Source organism: Siphateles boraxobius, unplaced genomic scaffold (assembly GCF_051911475.1).
Source record: "Siphateles boraxobius isolate OS27281-9 unplaced genomic scaffold, OSU_SipBor_1 120, whole genome shotgun sequence".
Taxonomy (NCBI): Eukaryota; Metazoa; Chordata; class Actinopteri; order Cypriniformes; family Leuciscidae; genus Siphateles; species Siphateles boraxobius.
This window is the reverse complement of record NW_027508723.1, coordinates 3,101,299-3,126,883: the sequence shown is the minus strand read 5'-3', so window position 1 is coordinate 3,126,883 and position 25,585 is coordinate 3,101,299. Positions and strand designations below refer to the sequence as shown.

Sequence of the window (25,585 nt, the reverse complement as noted above, 5' to 3'; positions counted from 1 at the left end):
AGTCTGAACCAAGGCAGATGTGTGTCAGCTGAATCATGTTACTTGAGCGTTTACTCCTGAAAAGGTATGTACTAATAAATCTGAACAGAACCAAGGAAATGTTTCTGATGGAAATAACATGAAAATCCATAAATCTCAGGAATGATCTTGTGGAAAGTTGTTTATTTTGACATCATTGAGAAAAGTCTGGAATGTCCACAAAACAAAGGACTCATCAAATTGCTTATCATAAAGTAATTAACTCTTCCCCCGCCATTGATGCAACTGAACTGTTACACAGTAGGGGGCGCTATTACACATCTTCTGAAAGATGTTCAGAATCTCCAGATCAAAACACAAGAGAAGAAGAAGCAGAAACAAGCGATAGAGGCATCGCTGACGCTCACGTCAGATACCGCCATCATCAAACATTAAGCTAGTGATGGGAGAAACAAAGCTTTTCGAAGATTTGCAGAATAATTCACTATTTTTAAAATGTCACAAGATGGCGACCCCCTGTTGGTCAAACAGTGTAAATGCATCACTCATCCAAAAACACCTTTTACAAAGCTATTGAAAATGTTTTATTGAAAATTATATCTATTAAATGCAATTAACAAATCATCTAATATCATTCAATATTAAGTGTCTGTATAATGTGTTACTTTATTAAATTGTAGGGTTTGTTTGATGGAGAACTTGGGTTAATCCGGCCAGTAAGAGACTATTAACTCAAACTCTACAAATGCGTCATTAAAAATGTCAACGAATTCATGAAACTTTTTAAAAACTATACAGACACTGGTTTGGGGGTTAAGTCCAAGGTTTCTAAGCTTTTCGAAAGCGCCCATTACTACACCGTTCAGCATATAAACTGGAAACTTAAAAAATAAAATAAAATAAAAAACACTGGCGGGGAAAGAGTTAAAATTAAGTTCACTCAACTATCATACAAATCAACACAACACTGGTCACACAGATGAAACTCAAATCGTGAAATATAGTGGTCATGAAAGACTGGAGCCGATTATTGAAAGTTGATTAAAATTGATAGAAAACACCAGTTTACTAAACTACTTCCAGTGAAATACCCAGTGGCCTTATGGGAAACATGAAGTAGAAACTTGTGTCAGTGAATCTCAGGAAAACGAGTCCAGGTCACATTTCACCTCAAAAGATTTTATTTATTTATTTTTGTTTATACATTGTAATTTTATTTTGTATTTTGACATTTTTACGAAAATAATTGTATTTTCACTGTTTAACATCTGTATGTTTTTTTGTGTAAAATTCTCATTTAATATCCATAAAAGGCAGTAGATCAAATATTACCATAATTTATAAATACGGCAACACTTTACAGTAAGGTTTTATTTGTTAACATACACTAATAAACATGAACTAACAATGAAACATAATTCTAAAGCATTTATTAATCTCAGTTAATGTTAATTTCAACAATACATTATTAAAACCTGTTAATATTAATGGACCTAAGCTGACAAATAAATACTGTAACATGTGCATTGCTCGTTGTTAGTTAATATTAGTTAATGCATTAAATAACATCAATGCAACCTTATTGTATTGTTACCATAAATAATTACAATTTAAATGTTTTTTTACCTTTAAATTCTCATTGCATTAAATTTATGTTTTATTTTTTTCAATGACGATCCCTATTAGATGCTCATTAGATATTGCTTATACTGCGATGCAAATATTTCTTGCATTAAAGTAATGAATTTGGCAAGAAATGTGTCTTGCCAATTCTAATGCAAATAATCTTTCCGGTCCTAAAACCGGCTTAATTTTCTTATTTTATTTCTTTTGAGGTCAAACATGAGCTGCACTCATACTTGACAGGTTTCATGAGATTCACTGATTTGAATATGATTGCAAACATTCACAACATGAATTCAACATGGACGTTTGCAATAAAACGCTGAGTGTCGTTACAAAGATCCAACAGCACATGGATTCATCGCAGCTGATTGTCTCAGTGTAGGAAGTGTAAGGCACTGTTACTTGATAAAAGGTCCATTCCCAGCAGGTGTTCCTGTTTCCCAGCATGCACAGGAAGAGTGGATCGGCTCACTGGCAGGGATACCTGGTCCAGGTGGGCAACACACCGGTCTCGTTGGCGATCCTCCAGTATCGCTCCCGCAGGAGAAACGCTCCGGCTTTGGGCTGCCGCTGCCGAGTGAAGATCCCTTTCTTATTCCCAACCACTCGAGTGATGGCTGGAGACAGAGAGATGCAACGATCAGGACTTTTAACGCTTTATGACCCTTTTAAATCAAATGAATGGTGTATGTGTGGGGAAGAGCAATGTCTACGGTAACATCCTAAAGCGTAAAATGACTGTAAAAATAATATTTCAGCCTTTAACCCATTTTTAAAGAAAAGTAAGGATGCAAAATGATATTATATCTTTTGAGCGTGTGAACACAAAAAAGTATCGTCACATTTTCAAAAAAAATTAAGTGAAAACACCCCCCCCCTTTTGATAATGGACATTAAAATGCACTATACAAACTTAAATGGTCGTAATTCAAGAATACTTTGGAATATAGACCTAAGCTTAGTCTTGTGTTAAAGAAAACACTCAGCAGATTATTACTGAAGTGAAAGCACTTATGCACAAAAAGTTATGGAAGTTTAAATTTACAGTAAATCAAATATACTGCATTAATATTTTTTCTTATATATAAAATAAATATTTTACAAAATATTTTTTACTATAAAATGAAAGTAATCATCATATATCTAACCAAATTGTGTTTCAAATTTAAATTTGATATCACAAAAATGTAAGTACACAAAGATTTTGTTTAGGCGTAATACCAAAAATAGCCACCGGGTGCCATTGAATTTAATTGCATGCATTCTGCCCTAACAAATTAATGAATTTCTATCCAAATATCACTTCTGTCACTAAATATGGAAAATTGAGACTCAGACCTTTCTGAAAATATGTGTTTTGTCAAGATTAGAAAAGGTTTCGATAATAAATTATGAAAGATGATGCCCAAAAGGGGAGGAGCCTAATACAATATTTTAGAGTACCGTTTCTATGGTAACGCATCGTCCAATTTCAAAACGGTTTTCACAGAATGAATTCTGAGTTCGTAATCTTTCAAACGATACCTAATTTATGATAACTACTCAAATATGTGATGTAATAATAAAATATTTTATAATTTTTTTTATTGACAAATACTAGATTATGTTTTATTATGAACTTTTAGCATTAAAAACCAAAGTTTCAATTATTAAAAGTGTGTGCGTCGACTTTTTGTGACAAAGGTCAGAAACTCCTGTAATGATGTTGATTTTTTGAGGTGCACTCTTGTCATAAATTCATCTTATTACTGTTCCTACATAATTTGTAATAAAAAAAACAGCGCTAAAATATCTATTTAGGAGTCTTAGACCTTTCCAACGATATATAGTTTGTCATGATTAAATTAGGATTTAATAGTAATATATTGAAGTAAAGTTAGATGTCCCGCTAGCGGGACGGTGACCAAAGTCGTTATTTTCGACAACACTAATACATATATACACACACATGATGAAGAGATGTAATTTAGGCTTTTATTCACATATAAACTGTTCTCGCATCAAGCAAGTACGGTTGATATTCTGTTTATATTCGCTGATTAATGTTTATATGTGAATAAAAGCCTAAATTCAATCTTCATCATATAAAGCGATCTCTTCAGAACATTTGGACAAAAACACTCAATTAATATGGATCAGTTTTACGATCTCTTTATGAACTTTTTGAAGTGTTAAAGTGATACTTGCGTCGACTGTCAACGGAGGGACAGGAAGTTTCAGATTTCATTAAGATCTTCATTCGTGTTCTGACGATGAACATAAGTTTGGGACGGCATGAGGATGAGTAATTACTGACAGAATATTCATTTTTGGGTGAACTAACACTTATAATAATCAAATCACATTAAGCTATACCGTGTTTCCAATGTTTCTGTCCCCAAATGTAAGATCTCTTGAAATGATAATTATATCACTTATGATATGCAAGGCTTTAATCAAACTGAATGAATGACTTTTTAAGCACCTGAAGGGACCCTTTGGATGCTTTCCTTACATTTCAAAACTACGAGTTGCATGAAAATGTGCAAATAAAGTCTGGCGATTCCATGTGGACCTGCTGATAATAACCAGTGATCATCTGACACGTATTCATTCTCTTATCAAAAGTGTGCATGAGTGAACAGTATATGCCTGTGGATGCGTTCCAGAAAAACTTGTTATGTCCTACTTTGAGCCGTCATGAAGTCGGCAAAGTTCCAGATCAGTTCTCCAATGACGAACTCCTTCCTCTTCTGGTCAAACACGCTGTGGTAGTTCTGCAGGACGGTCTTCTGATACTCCTCTGTGAACATCACAGGTGGATCCTGCAGGACAAACACATGAGAAACCACGATTGCCTTTTCCCACACCTGAACAACTTAAACAGCCAGCCGCAACTATCAAACGTTTTTATATATATATAGAAAATAACAATATTCTTATAACATCAGATTTGATTTGATTTGCATAAATGTATGATTCACTTATATATGTATACACACACACACACACACACACACACACACACACACACACACACACACACACACACACACACACACACACACACACACACACACACACACACACACACACGTATGTGTATGTGTATGTATATATATATATATATATATATATATATATATATATATATATATATATACATGTTTAAATTCTTGAGACAAAAGATTTGCATAATTCCTTTATTGAATCAGAAAATACATACCCCCCCCCCCCCCAATTAAGTGTATAAAATATCCATAATCTTATGATATAAAATCTGATTAGCATAATTTTTTTTGTTAATCAAATACATTTGTATATATAGACCTAATTCTCACAGAAGTGTAGCATAGAAGTAAAAAGTAAAATTAAATAATCTAAATATCATATCTTGACATATATACAATAAATATTTTTATAACAAAATTTGTCTAATATGCATAATTCCTTAGGGTGAATAAAAAAAATCTATATATTTACGTTAAAAAAGTATATAAATATAAATTCTTACGACAAAAGTTCTGATTTCTTTAGTGATGTCTATAAAAATGTCTATAAATTATTAATTTATATATATATATATATATAATATTCTTATTACACAAAATCTGATTTGCATAATTCCCTTTAGTAAATGACGCGTGCAAATAAATAATGTCATCAGCAGGAGCAATTCATTCTCACCGTGAAGCCAGACAGGCTAGACAAGGTTCAAATGAAACATTTCCTGAAATATGTGCTCAGACATGCTCAGATTATTTAGTTTTGTATTATTTGTGGACTTACGCTGTGTAGACCAGCAACAGCATCCGCTCCGTACTCGCTCTGGATTATGGGCTTCTTGTATTTCCCATACCAGTTATCAAACTGAGTGCTGAGCTGAAGAGCGATGACCTCTGTGTGACCCGGGTCATGATACCACGAGAAATAGCTGTTCACACAAATAACGTCCACATACGGGGCCTGAGGATGACAACACGTCAACACAAACAGCATTTATACCACAGAAAAAGAGAAAAAAAGAAGAAGAAAAAATAATATATATATGTATTAGGGGTGTAACAATATATCGTGTCACAATATACCGCAATACAAAAATGCAACGATATTTATCGTGGATAGTGACGATATGTATTGTGTATAGTTCACCCAAAATAAAAGTTGCTGTGTGAGAAAAAATTCAAGTTTTTTTAGTTTTTGTGTCAGTACTACATTAAACTACTATATATAATGTTGAATATAATGTATAATAATGCAATGGGGGAATATTTGTGTAAAAAGTGGCCTACATTATTTTTAATTTATCTAGTCAGTGACAGAAATCAAGTATATTTGTCTAAAATAATTCTGTTTTCAGCTTCAGAATTATGAATATTGTTATTCTGCTGTCTCTATTGTTCTGTGTTTGGGTTTCCAGCACCAAGTCCAAGCCTATTCATTTACAACAACAATGCAATATCAAATTTAGCATTTTAATCAACAGTAAATGTTTTGTAAATCTTTTATCATATGTTTTGGAGTATCGCAATAATATGGTATTGTGAGTTCAGTATGGTGATATGCACAGGAGGATTAAACATATGGGCAATTGGGCAAGCCCAGGCTCCATGCAAATATTGATTTCTCTTTTAAAGATTTTCTATTTCTATTTCTATTTCTAGCCTATTTCTAGCCTAGGCCTATTTCTAGCCTATTTCTAGCCTAGGCCTATTTCTAGCCTATTTCTAGCCTAGGCCTGTTCATCAAAACGTTCTAAAATCCCTAAAATTTATAATTTTCATTATTTTATATATGTGTGAATCCACTACAGAGCATCAGCCTTGCACTTTCAAGTTGTACTTTGCAAAAAAGTTGCAGAAAGAGTCAGAGTCAGGGTTCGTACACCTCTTCCAAGGTCAAATTCAAGCACTTTCAAGGTCCATTTTAAAGCCTTTTCCAGCAACCATCGTAAATTACATACCAATACATAGTAAAAATTATTATTTAGTGTTTTTATCACATTAAAAGAGATAATGCTATAAACAGGCAAAATTGTGTTTCATAATAGCAGAAGGACCAGATATTTAAGCAAGTCACAAATTTTATTTTTCAAAATGTATCACTGTCTGAGTAGATAATGCCTATGAATAATACTTTTCATTATATTAATGTCCAAATATTGCTTCCCAGAGTGTAAACGAGTGAGTTTTTAAATCTTATTTTCAGTTTAAAACTTCACAAAAGCTATAGAGATGTTATCGCAAGACCAGACTAGAAACTTGGCATGTTTGCATTTCATTGTTCAATTATCTGGATTTAGTTCAGTTTTAAAAAAAATAATATTTTGCAGCATGCTTTGTTCAAATATATACCGTATCTGGAAGTGAAACAGATGTTTATTATATTATGCCTGTAACAGTTGTGTTCACTAGTTCTAAAATGTTTACTGTTGCATACTCGCAGCAGGTTATCTATAACATATGGGTTCACAAGTTATCATTTATCATTTATAGAGTAGGGGGAGAGCCGGGACGATTGAAACGCGGGACGGATGAAACATTGAGATTTCCTTGAAAACCACTCACGTTATGTACGCCAAATTTCGTCAGCACGTACAGCACGCAATGCCTATCAGACCCGCGAAAACATTTCTTCTTTACGTCTTGCCGTTTTAAAGTTAGAGCCGGAAAGCTGTTTTTGAGTGTGGTTAGTGAAATCTTTTGTGCGGTACTTTTTTTTGACTGACAAGTTGTATTTATTGTTTCATGTGCCATTGTAATAATAATATGGCAGGTGTATTAGTACTGCATCACACCCTTAAGTGTGTATAATATCAGAGTTTTTTAGTTTACGGACAAAACAGGTTTTAATGGCTGGAGGCGCTGTCGGGACGATTGAAACAGCGACTCGTGCCAGTTAAACCTGCTCATAGGAAAACACTCAATATGACTAAATCACTCAATATGACTCAAGGAATAAATGTAAGAATTAATTGTAAACGGATTTGTCTGTCTTCTTCAAAATAGCCTATTAGAAAGATTACGCAAAATGCACAAAGGCTTATCGCCGATTGTTTATTGGGCGACAGAACAAAAATGTTAATATGAACCTTAAAATGAAAATAAATGGCAAAATATGTTTGTAACAATATGTACATAAGTTACTTGTCAGGTATTGTTCATAAAAACAAGAATTAGATGAATAGTTACCGTTTAAACTGTTATGTTTCATCCGTCCCACCCCGTGTTTAAATCGTCCCGCTGTGGAGGGACGATTGAAACAAAACCCAACTCCCGTTCAAAGTAAATTTTTACTTAAATCATTGTATGTTTCTACCGAATAACACATGATACTAAGAGAACACATATGTGAGTTGTTGATCACACACACAAAAAAAAATCTATCTGTAACCTTATCTTAGAAAACGACGTTTATCTGAAAAGTGTTTCAACCGTCCCGGCTCTCCCCTACATTGCAAAGAGTGGTAACCTGATTTTGTAAGACATTTTTCTACTTGAGCCAACATTGATGTAACCTTCTGTTGTCAGATAAGTTTATTAATATGAATCAATTTTGAGTACAGTAAAAGAAATAATATTAACATTTTATTATTTATTCTTAGTGGTCATTTCGACATACAGACATGATTATATACATATATATATATATATATATATATATATATATATATATATATATATATATATATATATATATATATATATATATATATATAATCAGGTCTGTATGTTTGCAGTGTTCAGGGGGAAGTAAATTAATCTAAAATAAACTTTCATGGTGCAGATCTACTGTAGTTCAACTCAACATGATAGAAGAAATATAAGATAAGACTTGTTTAAACAGCTGAAATAAGAAGGCCAGAGGGTACTAGGTTGTGAAATGAGTACTTTGCAACATATTAGTTACTTAAAAATAAATGTATAAAATGTGTAGTTTATGTCTCACCCCTAGATCTCTGGCGTAGTTACTGTTCGTGATGAATGTGACCGGCCGGGAGGAATCCAGAGATTTCGTATGAAACACGAGTTCCCTACGGAAACATACAACAGAAAAAAGAAAAAACAGGTTAAGATGTGTTTTCTGACTCTTCGAATTTAGTCCAAGATGGTGAAATAAATATTTGAAAAATGACCTATTCTCAGTTTAAAAACAGATTTTAAACAGTTATTTGCCATTTTTTCATGATTACTGCATAAGGACGTCTTATTTTATTATTTAAAATAATTTATAATGATTAATGACTCACTATAAGAAATTTCTGGCTGATTAAATATCAATTTGTATTGATTTCTATGACTTCACAGGATGTGTGATACTTTATTTAAAGTTAAATATTTAATTGTTACTATCATTTAATTTAGTTTTATTTATATAATAAACTTATCGGTAACATTTAATAACATTAGATATATATATTAGTTAACATGAACTAACAAGGGAAAATACTTTTTTCAACATTAACTTATATATTAATAAAATCAAGTCGTATCGGTTAATATATTTAATGGACCTGAGCTAGCATGAACTAACAATGAACAATTGTATTTTTATTAACTGACGTTAACAAAACATTAAAGATTAATAAATACTGTAAAAAATGTATTTCTCATTGTTAGTTAATACATTAACTAATGGGACCTGATTGTAAAGTATTACCAAAGTATTTATTTATTTATTTTAATTAATTAATTCATATTATTTTTCAATCATTTATATATATATAAATTCCAGGTTTGAAAATCATAATTTTACGATTTCCAGATTTTCCATGGCCATTGGAAAAGGAACAAGAAACTAGTCAAACGTCAGTGATGCCGACAGAAGGGACATTAACATCATGGCACTAAGTTTAATATTGTACTAGCAAGCATTAATAATTCAAACGGACGTTATTTGCGAATGCATATGGCATCACTAGCACTCATGAAGAGCTAAAGCTGTTGAGACTCAGTGAATCGTATATTAGATGAGAATAGGTGTGTTAATGAGTGTCAGAGCAGGTGTTTCTGCCTGAAGACATTCTTTACACACGCTGAACAAGACTCACACACAAACACCCTATTATGATGCATTATCACTGTGAAAACAACAGCTTGACATGAACACAGAGAAAACACCACCAAAACACACATATAACACACCAATGCATCACATTAAAGGTCATGGAGAACAGGATTTGTGCTCTCTTAAAGGGATAGTTCACCCAAAAATGTAAATTCTGTCAGTATTTACTCTCCCTCATGTTGTTCAACCCCGTAAGACCTTCGTTCATCAATTATGATATTTGTGATTAAATCTGAGAGCTGGATCACTTCTCTACAGACTTCTAAGGGATTGACACTTGTTCCCCGAAAAATTATTAGAGACATCGTTAAAATAGTCCAAGTGACTACAGTGGCTCAATCTTAAGATTATCAAGCGACGAGAATACTTTTTGTGCGCAAAAACAAACAAAAATAACGACTTTATTTCAACTATTCATTTCCTTCTCTGTGGGCCTCGAGTCAGTTAACGTAGTGTGATTGCGTAGAGTTACGTCACACGTAGGCTCACTATTGGCCGACGCTGGTCATGTGATGCGTGTGACGTATAACAACAGAAGTTTACGCTGTTACACTAGTGAACTGACTCGAGGCCCACAGAGAAGGAAATGAATAGTTGAAATAAAGTCGTTATTTTTGTTTGTTTTTGCTCACAAAAAGTATTCTCGTCGCTTGATAAACTTAAGATTGAGCCACTGTAGTCACTTGGACTATTTTAACGACGTCTTTAATAAATTTTCAGAGAACAAGTGTCAATCCCTTAGAAGTCTATGGAGGAGAGATCCAGCTCTCAGGTTTAATCACAAATATCTTAATTCGTTTTGCGAAGATGAACGAAGGTCTTACGGGGTTGAACAACATGAGGGAGAGTAAATGCTGACAGAATTTACATTTTTGGTTGAACTATCCCTTTAAAGGAGTCATAACACATGAAATCTAATTTCTTTGATCTTCTGACATATAAGAGGTCTTTGTACCATTAAAACATCAGTGTTTCATCTGAAACCACCAAATAAATCATTCATATTTAGTTTGTCTCACTTGAAATAGTGTCCTGCGGGCGGCATTTCAGACGCAGGCTCATTGGCCACAGACCACATGACCACAGAGGGATGGTTTTTATCACGTCTGATCAACTCTTCCATGACGATCAGGTGATGAGCCAGAGAGACGTTCCCGAAACTGAGTCTGAGTGTGACACACACACACACACACACACACACACACACACACACACACACACACACACACACACACACACACACACACACACACACACACACACACACACACACACACACACACACACACACACACACACACACACACACACACACGATAAAGATATAATCATAAAACCAGCTCACACCAAAGCACTTCAAATAGATTGAGATCAATTAGTGTTGTTATGATTAGAAATTGTTTTTGTTAACTAAAATATCTCATAATAAAATAACATTTGAATAAAAACAATGAAATAAAAACATTTGAAAAACTTTTACAAGTGCAGTCTTGCCAATGAACTGAAATAAGTTTAAGCACTAAAACTGAAAAAAGCTAAAATGCCAAAAAAGAATAATACATTTAAAAAAAAATCACATAATTAAAATGAAAATGAAAACAGGAAATGCATAAAAAAACAATTCAAAATATGAATAAAGACTACAATAGTATATTGTTACTTTACTAAAACTAAATGTATTAAAAATAATTTTCAGTATTTGAAAATTGAAATAAAGCTGAAATTAAATAAAAATATTAGATAAAAACTGAAATAAACATAAATTATAGCTATACAAAAATATATTTAAATTGAAAATAAGTAATAATAAATACTATAATATTTCATAAATAATACTAAAATAGCATTGACTGTCCAAATGATTCAGTAACATTAGTTAACTACATTAGCTACCATGAACTAACAATAAAAAAAGCATTTAATAATTTCAGGTAATGTTAGTTTCAACATTTACTAATACATTATTAAAATAAAAAGTTGTATCTGTTAATATTATTTAATAGACTTGAGCTGACATGAACAAACAAACAGTGAACTGAACTGTTTTATTGTTATTAAATTGTTATTAAAACATAGATTAATAAACATTAACAAAGATGATTAAAAATAGCAAATGTATTGCTGAATGTAGAACTGATTGTGTTTCCAACTGAACCCAGTCCGACATGGATTCATTTCCTACAAGCTTGTGACTTTAAAATCATTTTAGACAGACAGTACGACCATATTAGCCCGGTTCTGTCAACACTGCATTGGCTCCCTATTAAACATCGTATAAATTTTAAAATATTGCTGATTACTTACAAAGCACTAAATGGTTTAGCTCCCCAGTACTTGAGCGAGCTCTTAACGCATTATACTCCTTCACGTCTATTGCGATCTCAAAGTTCTGGCCAGTTGATAATACCTAGAATATATAAATCGACTGCTGGCGGTAGATCCTTTTCCTATTTAGCACCAAAACTCTGGAACAATCTTCCAAACATTGTCTGGGAAGCAGACACAGTCTGTCAGTTCAAAGCTAGACTAAAAACACATCTCTTTGACCTAGCATTCACATAACTCTCTATAGACTTCTATAATTCAATATTAGGCTGCTTAGATTAGGTCAGCCGGAACTGGGAACACTTCCCTTAAATTCTGATGTACTCGTTACATCATAAGAAGAATGGCATCTACGCTAATTTTAGTGTCTTTGTTTATCCCGAGGTTTTCCCGCAGCCTGCTGGATCCAGGCCGTTTCCAGATCTGACGAAGGACTTTCGCCTGGACCTGATGACAATGCAGTGCTGAAGTGCCAACTAGCCTCTCCCTATGGAGGATCCCTATACCACTCTACAGATAAAGCATTGTGGAATTTTTCGGTTCGCGTACCTACCCAAAGTGATAAGGTAAAATAAAATTCTGCATCAAAATTTATAGACAAGACAAGTAGTTTGTTTAGGGATGGTTTGTAAGGAATTACAAACCTGCGCACATATATTCAAACGCACATAACTATAGAATCAATTCTTAATGCGCATGTGAACGCCATCAGCGTCTATCACAGGTTCACGTTTAAAGTCTGTTTAGAGAGAACGGTGTCGTCTTAGCGGCCCCTAATTTAATAACAAATGATCATTTAGACGGAAGTGAATCAATCAAAATTAACTTTAGCTGGAAAAAACATTTTTCAAGAACCACTATAAAACCAAACCAATCTCTGTTACCTTAAATTATATGTTTATCTCTGTAAAGCTGCTTTGAAACAATCTACATTGTTAAAAGCGCTATTTAAATGAGGATGACTTGACGAAAAAATGGGTAAAAGCCTGTTTCTGTGCCACACTTGTGTAAAACTACTCACATGTCTTTAATGCCCACTCCAGGACACTCGTCTATGACCACGATGCCGTGCCGGTCTGCCATCTGCAGGATCTCTTCGGCGTAGGGATAGTGACTGGTGCGGAACGAGTTGGACCCCATCCACTTCATCAGGTTAAAATCCTTCACGATCAGAGGCCAGTCGAAGCCTTTCCCTCGGATCTGACACACAAACACATTCATCATAAACATTTACAATAATGGTCAATTAGTTAAAAATAGTCAATGGATTAACAAACATTACACAGCAGTGGGCCAGTGTTATTTTATATCAATGAGACAATTTTAGAGTTTTTATTCATATTTTAAATGTTTTTTAAAAATATTTTAGTTTATATTACCTTTATATTAGTATATTTAATATATTAGTATTTTAGTTTATATTACCTTTTATATTATTATTATATTATATTTAGTTTATGTTATTTTAGGTAACGTTTTGTTTCAAGTAACACATGTTTTTTAATGGTTTTAGTTAACTATAATAACCCTGCGATCAACAATACATTTGTTATAGTATTTATTAACCTTTGCTAAAAAATTGTCAATAAAAATACAACTGTTTATTGTTCGTTCATGTTAACTAATGGAATCTTATTGTGAAGTGTTACCGAGTTTAGAGATTTATTTCCATGAATCAGTTTCAATGAATTGATACAAAATTCTGAATCGATAAATCATTTTCTTGTAGCATAACTCAGAAATTAAAGTTTCTGCGTGGAATTTTTCATGCATTTAAATGCATTTTATGAAAGTAAATGTTAGTTTATGTAAGTAAATATTGCTGGTGATTCTTATATGGATGCTTTTCCCGTGGTCATGGAAAACACGGAAATGTTAAAATATTGATTTCACGGTCTGAACATTTAAAAAAATTAAAAAAATTAAGATAAATACATTTATTGGATAGATTAAATAAAAATAAATAAATAAATAAAAAATATAAAATAACACTTTTTATTAGAAAATTAGAAAAAGTGTATCTGGCGTTATGTTAGTCAAACAAAATTGTGCCACTGCTGAAATATGAAATGGGACGTGAGGATGCAGTACTTTACAGTGTTTATCAGCTATAATAACAGAACTACAACACTCAGTGAGAGGATGCGGGCGCGTGGTTGAGTTAATAGCTGGTATCAGCTGCTTTTAACAGATAATTGGCTTAAAAATACAAATGTGCTCACGCAACATGTCTTGATGCAGTATATGTGAAAATGTGCAAATAATAATGAGATTTGAGAGCTATATGCTATCAAATGATTTCAGAAGAATTTCAACATAATCCATGAGCCTTATAAACTACTTTATGAAACGTAATTGTGCTTTTTTTGTCATTTGTGGAGCTTGAAAGCATCCAAACCTCATTCAGTTGGATAAGAGCGTGTGCTAAACATGTTCCACTGAAGACAGAACGTCATACAATGGCAAAAATGAAATTCATTTCAAGAAATCGGTTTCTTTAAAATGGTCAGTGTAGGTATTATAGTCATTCTCAGTATAGAAACATGTGAGAAACTAATGAATTTCACCATTGTTGCATGATATTACTATCCACCTTATTCCTGACGAGTTTACTGCGTTTTGAATTATGGGCGGCACTTCCGGTTTGGGGAACTTCCATTCAAAAAGACTGAACCTAATCATTTCAAATCATAAGGTTGCCCTACAAATAAAGCTGATCCGTCAGTTTGACTGGATGAGCTATCAGTTTTCTTTCCTGTTTTATTGAAGAATAACGTGAGAATAACGTAACACTTGGTATTTTAACATGACATGTTATAACAAGAATATCTATGGCAAGAGCTCTTTTCAGTCACTGCTTTCTTTTCCTCATGATTATTTCCTTTTGCTTTCCGCTGTAATAGTATGAAAAAGGTCAACATGTACTGGGCATTTGTGGTCTGTTCTCCCGATTTAATTTACGGTATATGCCATTAATAATGCACTTGAAATGCACAAAGAATCTTTTTTTTCTCCCCAAATCATCACATCACGTCTCTTTCCAGGTTTGTTATCACAGGTAAATACAATTATTATCTGTCAAAATGACCGAAATCACTTTGAAATAGTATCACACAATAGTGAAGTAAATAAAAAAGCCTATGTAACATAATACAGATTACCACAGTGATATTTAACCGTCCGATTTTGCTGTGGAAATATTCACGCTTTTTGGGTTATTCACGGTCTGTTGAAAGTACCTTGTTGATGCTTTTACACTTTTAAATGTCCTTTTAATGTTCAATGTTTGAAGGGGGAGTAGAATAATGTAATGTCATTGTACACGGTTTAAAAAATATATATGATTGCGTCCATAGAGCTAGTCTTTCACTGATTGTTTACAGCTTAACGGAAGTTACACCCATAATTCACGGAAAGCATCATGGGGCGCAGGAATACTGTGGATAGTTTAAACGATTTCTGCCAATGTCATCAATACACGTTACTGACAGTATATGCTCATACATGTCTTTTTTGTATCTGGTTTTAAGAGTAAGAGCACGTCAGTGTTGTGTTTTGCATGAAAGGTGTGTGTTTGCTGCCCTCTGCTGACACTCACGTCTGCATCCTCGTGCTTGTTGACCCCGTGGAAGTAGAACGGCTTGTTGTTGATGAGAAACTGTGTGTTGGTGACCTTAACCGTACGAATACCCACAGAAAGAGTGTAAACATCCGTCTGTCCATCCTCTGCTGTCGCCTGAACCTACAAACAGCAGAACAAACATGAGTTACTGAATCGCTGAAACCCTTTGAACTGAATCACAAAATTAACCTCTAAACTCTCTAAAATAAGATTCACATTAGCTAACATGAACTAACAATGAAAAACACTTCTAAAGCATTTATTAATCTTAGTTAATGTTAATTTCAACATGTACTAGTACATTATTAAAACCAAAAGTTGAATCTGTTAAGAATATTTAATAGACCCAAGCTAACGTGTACCAATTAAACATTTTATTAACTAAAGTAGCAAATGCATATTTCTCATTGTTAATGTTAGTTAATGCATAAACCAGCATTAACTAAATGCGACCTTATTGTCTAATGCTATTTTTTCTACTGAAGTTTCAATCAAAAATGTTATTTAAAATCTAACGACACAATATGGCCAAATGAACAGAGCATTGTAATCAGAGGAATATTTTCTAATTCAATTTTACATAACCAGGAATAGTTTTTTCTTTTACGTTTATGCATTTGGCAGACGCTTTTATCCAAAGCTGCTTATATTGCATTCGATCAGTTCATGCATTCCCTGGTAATCATTGCAAATATATTGTCAATATTAGACATGCGCCAAGCCCTGAAGAAACCAATCCCATCTGACTTCATGTTAAAATCACAATGATCAAAATGGACAATTCTTGTTTTGTTTTTTAATTGCAGTATTTCTTTTAAATGATTTATCTGTGCACATATATTTTTATTTTATTCATGTGCCTTGTAATCTTGAATCAAAATAACTCTCCCTCTTGCAGCGACATCTCTTCTGTTCTCTGATGACGAGGGCGGAGCAACCTGTCACTCACATGAGATCAGCCAATAGCAAACCACAACCAGCCAACCAATTTCTCATGGACAAAATCAATATAAATACACACACATACATGTATATATTTAAGAAATATTTGCATGTTTATACTGTAAATATATTTATATATACTTTTTATTAGTATATAAACATTTTATATATAAATAACAGTAACACATTTTTCTTAAAGGTCCCATATTGTCAAAACTGAAATTTCCTGGCTTGTTTCATGATAACAGAGGTCTAGGGTCTATAAAACTACCATATAAGTTTCAAAACAGTCGATCCACAGACAAATGCACACAGCCTGGATAAAGTAGCTGTGCCTTTTCACGAGCTGTTCTGACTTCCGTATATATTTGTGATGTCAGAACTACTCAGTCACCAATAGTGGGTCACTCAGAAAACAACAGGCCAATCAGAAGAGAGGCTCAAGAATATTAAAGAAGAACTAAGTAACTTTTTTACCTTAACTGAACAGCTTTGGAGTCATTGTAATGTTTATATTACTGATTTCGTGTTGAATGGTGGACGTCTCGCACCCCCCTGGTGCCTGTGAGCCGCAAAACCACCCTCGCAACTTTGGGCCGTCGGGCCGCCGGCCTCAGTGTTAGGAAGTATCGTGTGATATCAGGTCTCGCGAGGTAACGAATTGCTTTACGGCACTGCACGCGTACACGCCCCCATCCAGGATACGGCTAGCTATAAGAACAACTATCGTCCCATGGCAAAGCCGGCATATAAGAAGCAGAAAGCTAGAAAAGCATTGTCGGAGGAACAGAGAAAGAGGAACTGGCTGACCGAGCAAGGAGTCAGACACGAGTAAACATCAGACCTGCGTTTTCAGAATGGCGAAAAAACGAAGAAAGCGCAGTCGGAAGAGACTAGAAAAAGGAAACGAGAATCTGAGAGCACGAGGAACCGGACAAGAGTCCCACTCGCTCAGTCTTTCACTGTTAAAGTTGATTCCTGCGATTATCATGAGAACAGTTGTCAATATCTCACATAATTATCAGGACGTAAATAAGCCTACACGTTGTAAATAGTGTAAGTGAGCGCTATTTGCAAACTATTCTGATAAATTGCAATAATCATGTCTAACAACATCATAACGGACATTTTTACGAAATCAGGGCTCTCAAGTGTCACGCATTGAGCGTGACAGTCACTCATTTCGGTCTTTTGTCACACTCTCCCGCCACAAATTGTATTTCTCAAGCTAAAAAACTATTTGTAATATATTTAATATGCCAAAACTCTGGCCGCGCCGCTCTCACTGTGGAACCGGCAGGAATCAAGCGCGTCTCCGCTGGTGTTGTTCGTCGAGCTACACGACAGCCAATCAGAAAATAGCACTATTGTATCTGGGTAAGATCTAACGCAAAAACCAATGACAAAAATGTATCTGTCGGCTGGACGTCACTCTTACCTGTCTTCAAAACTTGAGAGCCCTGCGAAATAATGCGACGTACATGATACACTTTATTGGTGTCATCTGGCATTTAGGCTCAGGTAAGCCTAATGCGGTAGGCTACTTTATTATTATGAAGTGCAGAGGCCGTGAGTGCAGATACGCTCTGCGTGAGTGGTGTTTACGACAGTAACGTTAAATACAAGTACTCTACAGCGACTCTAGGGATCGCTGTTTGACAAAAACAGAAATCCTGCATAGCGCCGCTTTAAGTAGACAGGCCGAAACAGACCTGTTCTTAGCAGAGCTCCTGAGAAAGCAGCTGTAAAAATATATTGACATGGTTTTTGGTACTTAAACCACAAATATATATTCTTAAGGACATCAAAACCTAAAATAAAACTTCAGGAAGTTGTACAATATGGGACCTTTAAAAATATACACATGCATGTGTGTATTTTTAAATGTACAAAATATTTATACACAGTACACACACATATATTATGTAAACACAGACTTTTATTTTGGAAGCGATTAATCGTTTCACAGCCCTTGTTCCAGAAGTCGTTTCACTCAGATATACGTCACAATAGGGATGAAAAGATTAGTTTCATGCCGACACCATCAGAGAGTAACTTCACTGACCTCCATGGAGTAAAGGTATCCTGGGTTTTCGTGCATCAGGTACGGCCACCAGAGGTTAACGTCTGTGACCTTGAGAATTCCCCAGGAGCCATTAGCCGAAGCCACACATCTGCCGTCCTTTGCAGAGAGCGTCACTTTCACAGCAGCTTTAGAGCCGCCCAACACCGACACATTATAACTCACCAGCCCTAAATCACAGGACACACATATGAACAGATTAAATCAACCAACATTTTAAACAAATGCATCAGATTACGGTCTATTCGTAGTTTTCACGTGACATCACACTCTTATAGGAACACCCACATTGAGGCTTTCCTCCATTGACCACCAGTCATTTTAACAAGGTTTTTATTAAGTACTATACCAAATTCAGTATACACCCTATTGAGGATGCATACTATATACAGGAAAGCAGATGAGCCCAGAATATAAACACAACATATAGTTTCTCATTAAATGTTTTTCCATAGAAAACCATAATAAAGAAAAGCGTTTTATAATGTCCTGCTATTTTTAGTGATTGAAATACTGCAGAAGGTGTTGTTTATGGATCACAAGTGTCTAAAACTTACATTTTCTTCACATATTTTTGAGAGGTGATCAAAATATTTGTGGCTTGAAACGGTGAATAGGTTCTAATGGCCTAATGTCCATTTTCACACAAAATAATACAATTCGTCCCTCAGTTTGTTAAAAGAAAATCATACTTTGCACAGAACGTCTACGAATGTTCAAATACACTATAAAAATACTACATTTTGACTTTAAATTTTTGAAAGTGCTTCTGAGAAATAATTGAATTCACTTAATAAACAGAAGAGGGGATTTGAGGAATCTACATTTATGTATAAAATATTTAGCAAATATTATAATGTTATTAATAAAGTGAAACAAAAGACAGAAGTCTGTGAATGGTTATACCGTTCATTATAAATTTCTAAGGTGAAAGTGAACATATCAGGAGCCACATATTTTTCTGTAAGCCAATTTTCCGCTTACCAATGTTATCAGAGAATGACGTCTCCACTGTGATGTCATCAATGTGCACCTTTGGTGTCGTGTACATCAGGACCGATCGGTGTATTCCAGCGTAGTTGAAGAAATCAAAGTTGGTGTTCTGAACGAAGAAGCCAGCGGGGTATCTGTATGGAAAAGAAAATAGTAAAGAAATAGAATTTTTATATTTATCCACCTAGATCTTACAGGTTTGGAACGACATGAGGGTGAGTAATTAACGATAATTTTCGTTTTTGGGTGAACTGTCACTTTAAATATGAGTTACTTTTTCAAATAAATAACGCTATGAAGTGACGAGAATACTTTTTCTGCGCCAAAAAACCCCCAAAACCAACGACTTTATTCAACAATCTCTTCTCTTCCATGTCATTCCATAGACAGTAAAAGAAATGGACACAGCGACCCCATTGATTTCAACGGAGAAGAGTGAAGCCCGATTATTGCACTTCCTGTCTGATGGCTGAGCGACTGCGCAGGCTCAAACTGAGCGTGACGACAGGCTGACAGTTGTACATCTTCTAGTAGCTGTGGCAACACAAATCTGAATCACCTAATTCCTCAAAAACGTTGTTGAAATATTTTGTCCCGTTGCTTTTATGGACTCTCTATCTATGGGCTTCTCCATTGACTTTATGCCTCTATGTCCCCCCGATTGCCTCATAGACAGTAAAAGATTGCCTGCGAGCTTCTCCTCCTGTCTATACGGTAATGTCTCTATTGTGCGACATAAAGTCGCGTGGTTATGACGCAATCGGTAGCCTATTTTTGACAAAAACGGCTTCTACGGGGCCATAACGTAAGATACAAAGTAATGGAGCCTTTTATACATTGTCGTGTTTCTTTAGAAATAAATAATGGACAAATGAAGTCTTTGGACGTCTCAGATGTAAAGTTATTCGCGGTCAAAGTGACGCCAAAATGAATGGGAGTCAATGGAATGCTAACAGAAGGTGAAGTTCTGCTACAATGGCGGCCCCCGCGAGGCTTCAGTTTCCGGCTGATGGAATACCCCCTTGTGTCATTCGCCTATGCTGTTGACGTAGATAACCGAAACTCTTCCAGGTTCTAAGTCAGAACAATCGCTTATTATTGGCTGACGCTGGTCATGTGAGCACCACTACACATGCGTGTGATGCTGACGCAGGAGCTAATCAATAATAAGCCGGCGTTCTGACGTAGAACCCGGAAGAGCTGCACTGTTTACACTACGTCAACAGTGTAGCAGAATGCCGTGCGAGAGAAGAAATTGTTGAATAATACCGTTATTTTGTTGTTTTTTTGCACACAAAAAGTATTCTCATCGCTTCATAACATTAAGATTTAACCACTTTAGTCACATGGACTATTTTAACGATGTCTTTACTACCTTTCTGGGCCTTGAAAGTTGCAAAGATAGCTCTTGGATTTCATCAAAAATATCTTAATTTGTGTTTGAAACAACATGAGGGTGAGTAATTAATGACAGGTGAACTTATTATAAATTTTTGGGTGAACTAACCCTTTAAAGAACAAGTTTAGTATTTTACACTTAAAGCCCTGTTTTAAGATCGTTTCTGATGTAATAGAATGGTTAAGATTGAAATTTGGACACATGCTGCTGTCCCGAGAATTTTCGGTTTCTGTGTTAGCACCCCCCCCACCTATACAATGGCTTCATAGGGGCACTGGAAGAATCATTCATATAAAACGCATTAAACTTTAGTTTACAAAGACGTGAAACTCACCGAGTGGTCTGGGGTGTTCACTGATATGCTCACACAAAAATCGCTGCAAAAGATGCTTTCCAACAGGTGTTTTCCATTCGTTGTAAAACTGTGGACTTATTTTCCAAACGCCTCACAACCGGACATTCTTCCGTTGAGAGCTTGAATAATAACGACCCACACTTTAAAAACCGCTGCCCTAAGGGAAAATGAAGCTCTCTGGAGACCGCCCTGCTGGACAGTTTCTACAACTACCCGGTGTGAAAGCCCCTTTTGAGTTTGTGAAGCATTACTGGAACATGTTCAACACCAGTTGATATTTATTACAATGCTATTCAGACATTTTTAAGTGTGATTTCAGTGCCCAAATACTTCTTTATGGAGGTATCTAACCTGGTGCGATCGTTCATGTACTGGATGGTTCCTGGAGGAAGCGTCTCTAGGGTTAAAGTGTTGTTCACTGCAATGGTGATCCGACATGCACTTCCGGTGCTCTGACGCAGGACGCCACTGATGTCCGACTCAAAGGGAAGATGCCCACCCACGTGTTCAGTCATCTTGACCCCGTTCACCCACTGCAACATGGGAACATCAAAGCTCTGTGTGTCAGTCCTGAGACTGAGACTAACCAAATGAGTCAAAGGCAATGGGCCCAATTTTAATGATTTAACGCGCGTCCAAATCCACTTTTGCTAGTTAAACGATGGGAAAAATGGTCGCCGCATGGCCTAAAAGGGTTGTGTATATTTTCTTAATGAGTAATGGGTGTGTTTTGGGCGTAACATGAAATAAACCAATCAGAGTCTCATCTCCCATTCCCTTTACTAGTTGCGCTCGCGCCTTGGCGGAATTTGCAAGCGGAAAGACTGAACGCTCGTGTGCAAGGTTGAAGCTGTGTGTGTGTGTGAGAGAGGTTAAAGCTGTCTGTGTGTGTGTGTGTGTGTGAGAGAGAGAGGTTAAAGCTGTGCGTGGGTGTGTGTGTGTGTGTGTGTGTGAGAGAGAGGTTAAAGCTGTGTGTGTGTGTGTGTGTGTGTGTGTGTGTGTGTGTGTGTGTGTGTGTGTGTGTGTGTGTGTGTGTGTGTGTGTGTGAGAGAGAGAGGTTAAAGCGCAAGCATACCATCTACGGGAAAAGCCGGATTCCACCTTATCTTTATGTACACAATAATAATCTTTTACATTGTAAACCTTTTATTTTTATTATTTGGCATGTTTTTGTGCCGCTGTGTGTAATAAGCAGAGTTTGTGTGTAATAAGCAGCGTTTGTGTGTAATAAGCAGAGTTTGTGTGTAATAAGCAGAGTGTACGTGTGTTGTGGACCCTATAGGTGCATATTACTATTGCGCCTTTTAAATAACAATAAAAAATACTGCGCCATTGACTTTAGACCAGGTTTCAGTTGGTCAATGGCGTAGTTTATTTCAGTTGCCTCGAAATAGCAACGCGCCAACAATGCGCATGAACACACCTGGTTTTCAGACCAGCAGCCCATGGGTGCACTGATGGGGACAAATGCATTTGCTATTTAAACAACGTGGCGCAGTGAAACTAGCAAAAAACACTTGCATCGCGCCTGGCGTTTGATAGGGCCCAATGTGACACTTGCACCAGATTACAGATACGTAAGAACCTGTGACAAATGAGATATCAATCTGGAAAGTGTATGCATGATAAAATAAAGAGGAAAGAATCACTGATGGGAATCTCATGCACTTACAAGCACAGAATAATAGTGTGCACTTCCAACTCGGAGCATGATCCGTGTTCCCTGATCCTGGATCCAGCGCGCAGGCACCCACAATTCCTTCTCATACCAAACCCAGCCAATGAAATCCCTGATTTTTGAGTCTTGTGTGATGTCATTGTAGCTGGACGGCACCGGCATGTCAATTACTGGACCAGTCTGGAACAAAAAAACACCATCAAAGACATAAACACCTAAAATCAGACTCAAATTGCAAAATATGAATGATTTCATGCTTAATATGCAACATTGTATATTGGAACAAGTTGGCTGACTATGTTTACTACTTTGACGACAACCTCTAATAAAATCAACACTGTTTCCGGGAATATAACAACATTTTATTCTGATCAAAACCTTCAGTAAAAACTCTCTCTCTCTCTAGTTTAAACTAACTAGATTTGATAATAATTAAATAATTTTAGTAATATAATGAATTAAAAAAAAGATTAAACATATAATAAAACATTTTAGTAACAACATAATACAGTATATATACTATAGTAGAAAAAACGTAATAATGTAACATAATAGAATCTAAATTTTCCAAATAATATTTTACATATTTATATTATTTTATTTTATTTTATTTTTTTTTGGGGGGGGGGGGGGGGGTCTTTATCCTTGAATATATTAAATTAAAAAAAATAAAAAAAAAAAAAATTAAAAAAATTAAACAAAATTAAAAAAAAAATTAAAACAAAGTTATGATATTAAAAGAATGAATAATGTACAATAATAAAAAATTATTAAAATTTATTTTTTAAGTAGATCAATAAATAATATGATACATACACTTCAGTACTATAGTATAGTAAGTAAAAAACTGTTATAAGTAAAAAATAATGTAAAAAAATAATATTTTACACATATTTGTTTTCGGTCTTTATACATCGTAATTTTAGGATGGGGTCCCTCGCATGAGTATGAAGGTATTTAGCATCTTAAAGATTGAAAAACCTTGCAATCTCTTTATACAGTAAAATTTTATATACAGTGGGGTCCAAATGTATGAGATTTTGTTTTAGTTCAAACAATATGATAATGTATGTAATATAATGTAAAAGTTAAACAAAGAAAAGTTCTTATTAAATTAATAATGCACAGTTTCTATGTGAAGCTCGAGATGCTCGTTAAAACATGTCAAACTCGACTTTTCACTCATTGTGCTGATAATGCAATAGTGTGTCTGTATTGTCCAGCTGTGCTGCGTCAGAGCTCACGTGACCTCCGCTAGTGGACTCTTGAACCACTCCTTCTCAAAGCCTCGGTTCCGCTCCGGAGAAAGATCCGCTCTGAATCTCCACAGGCCGTTCAACTCTTTCACTTCTCTGGAGGGAGAGTCTGTGGGGAACAGCATCCCGCCCTGCAGAGACTGACACACACTGCAGACAGCGGCCAGTAACACACATTTCACCACAAGCCCCTCTCCTGTTGAGCCCATCACGCGCGCACTGGTCGACTTCTGTTTGAACTGCGTCTCTACTTCCGCGCGTGACGTCATTCATGCGTGACATCCGCACGGTCAGAACGTAATTTGATTCAAATAATTAAAAAGTAATATTTGATATTGCTATACCATGCGTTTTTTGTTTCCCCGATTTGTCTTATATTTATATGATTTTACTCTATATATGAAATAGCACAAAAACAGTGTATACTACTAAATACGCGTTCCCGCGCTTCGATGGTTCAAATTTTAATGGTCCAGTGACAGTCAGCGGTCGGACATCAGTTACTTCACACCAAAAATACAATTTCGAGAGGCCTGTGTAAAAGAATAATACTATAAAAAAAATCTTAAATAACTAAAATATAAAACCTCAAAAGTGCAGCTGTCATGTTGACCACGAGGGGGAGACAACATATTACTTACTTACGTTCACAACGTCACACTGTCAAAGCATATATTTGCAATTTTGCATACGTTGCCTACACGCAGAATAATGATTCCTAATAGATTCTATCATAGCTATAGAAACCCTATGCACATATAAACTAACCAGTGTGATTTGATAAAGTCTCAAAGGTGAGCTGCATGGACCTGCATCATACTGTATTGTGGCAAACTCCAGTTAAAAAGATTAACTGGACCACCGATGAAAACTAGCCTTCGGGCTAATTTGGGTACATTTACAATCATGAATGTTGATTAATGTACACTGCCCCAGTGCCCCTTTTCTAAATAAATAAACTTCAAATAATTCGATTGGGAATATTGTTTACATTAAAAGCTGATTTGGTGTTTTGCGTTATAGGAACCATGTGATGTCACCTCAGGTCTACAGGTGAAGATCTCTGTCAAATCAAATGCCAGAGTTTGAGGTAAGTTTATCTTAGATTTGTGTTTTTTAACGGCAAAATAGTCTGATCGTGTGAACGCAACATGGCGGCGCCCATGAGTGGGCGACCTGCGTTATGTAATGCATAATTGGCAGGCCTAATTGTTTTGGGTAAAGCTGGCTACTGGGAACAGTGTGCGAATGTGCAAATCAATAATGCAGGCCTACATTTTA

General features: G+C 35.3%; 1 protein-coding gene across 1 annotated transcript; it reads right to left on the bottom strand.

The window, feature by feature from the left end:
* Positions 1 to 142: 142 nt before the first annotated feature.
* On the bottom strand, positions 143 to 24,581 carry gusb (glucuronidase, beta). The gene is made up of 12 exons (XM_077222494.1): positions 24,298 to 24,581; positions 23,043 to 23,228; positions 21,722 to 21,903; positions 19,608 to 19,750; positions 18,606 to 18,793; positions 15,575 to 15,718; positions 12,998 to 13,176; positions 10,671 to 10,817; positions 8,533 to 8,617; positions 5,374 to 5,550; positions 4,274 to 4,409; positions 143 to 2,222 (listed from the first exon to the last, which is right to left on the bottom strand). The coding sequence occupies exons 1-12, from the start codon at positions 24,571 to 24,573 to the stop codon at positions 2,074 to 2,076; spliced, it is 1,992 nt and encodes a 663-aa protein (XP_077078609.1). The 5' UTR covers positions 24,574 to 24,581; the 3' UTR covers positions 143 to 2,073.
* Positions 24,582 to 25,585: the final 1,004 nt, after the last annotated feature.

Excerpts from the sequence above, each read along its gene's own strand:
- gusb (XM_077222494.1), bottom strand. The coding sequence starts at position 24,573 with ATGACGTCACGCGCGGAAGTAGAGACGCAGTTCAAACAGAAGTCGACC. Across the intron at positions 21,904-23,042 it reads CACACTATTATTCTGTGCTT|TGGGTGAACGGGGTCAAGAT; the intron begins GTAAGTGCATGA and ends CCCATGTTGCAG. Across the intron at positions 19,751-21,721 it reads TACATGAACGATCGCACCAG|ATACCCCGCTGGCTTCTTCG; the intron begins GTTAGATACCTC and ends TTTTCCATACAG.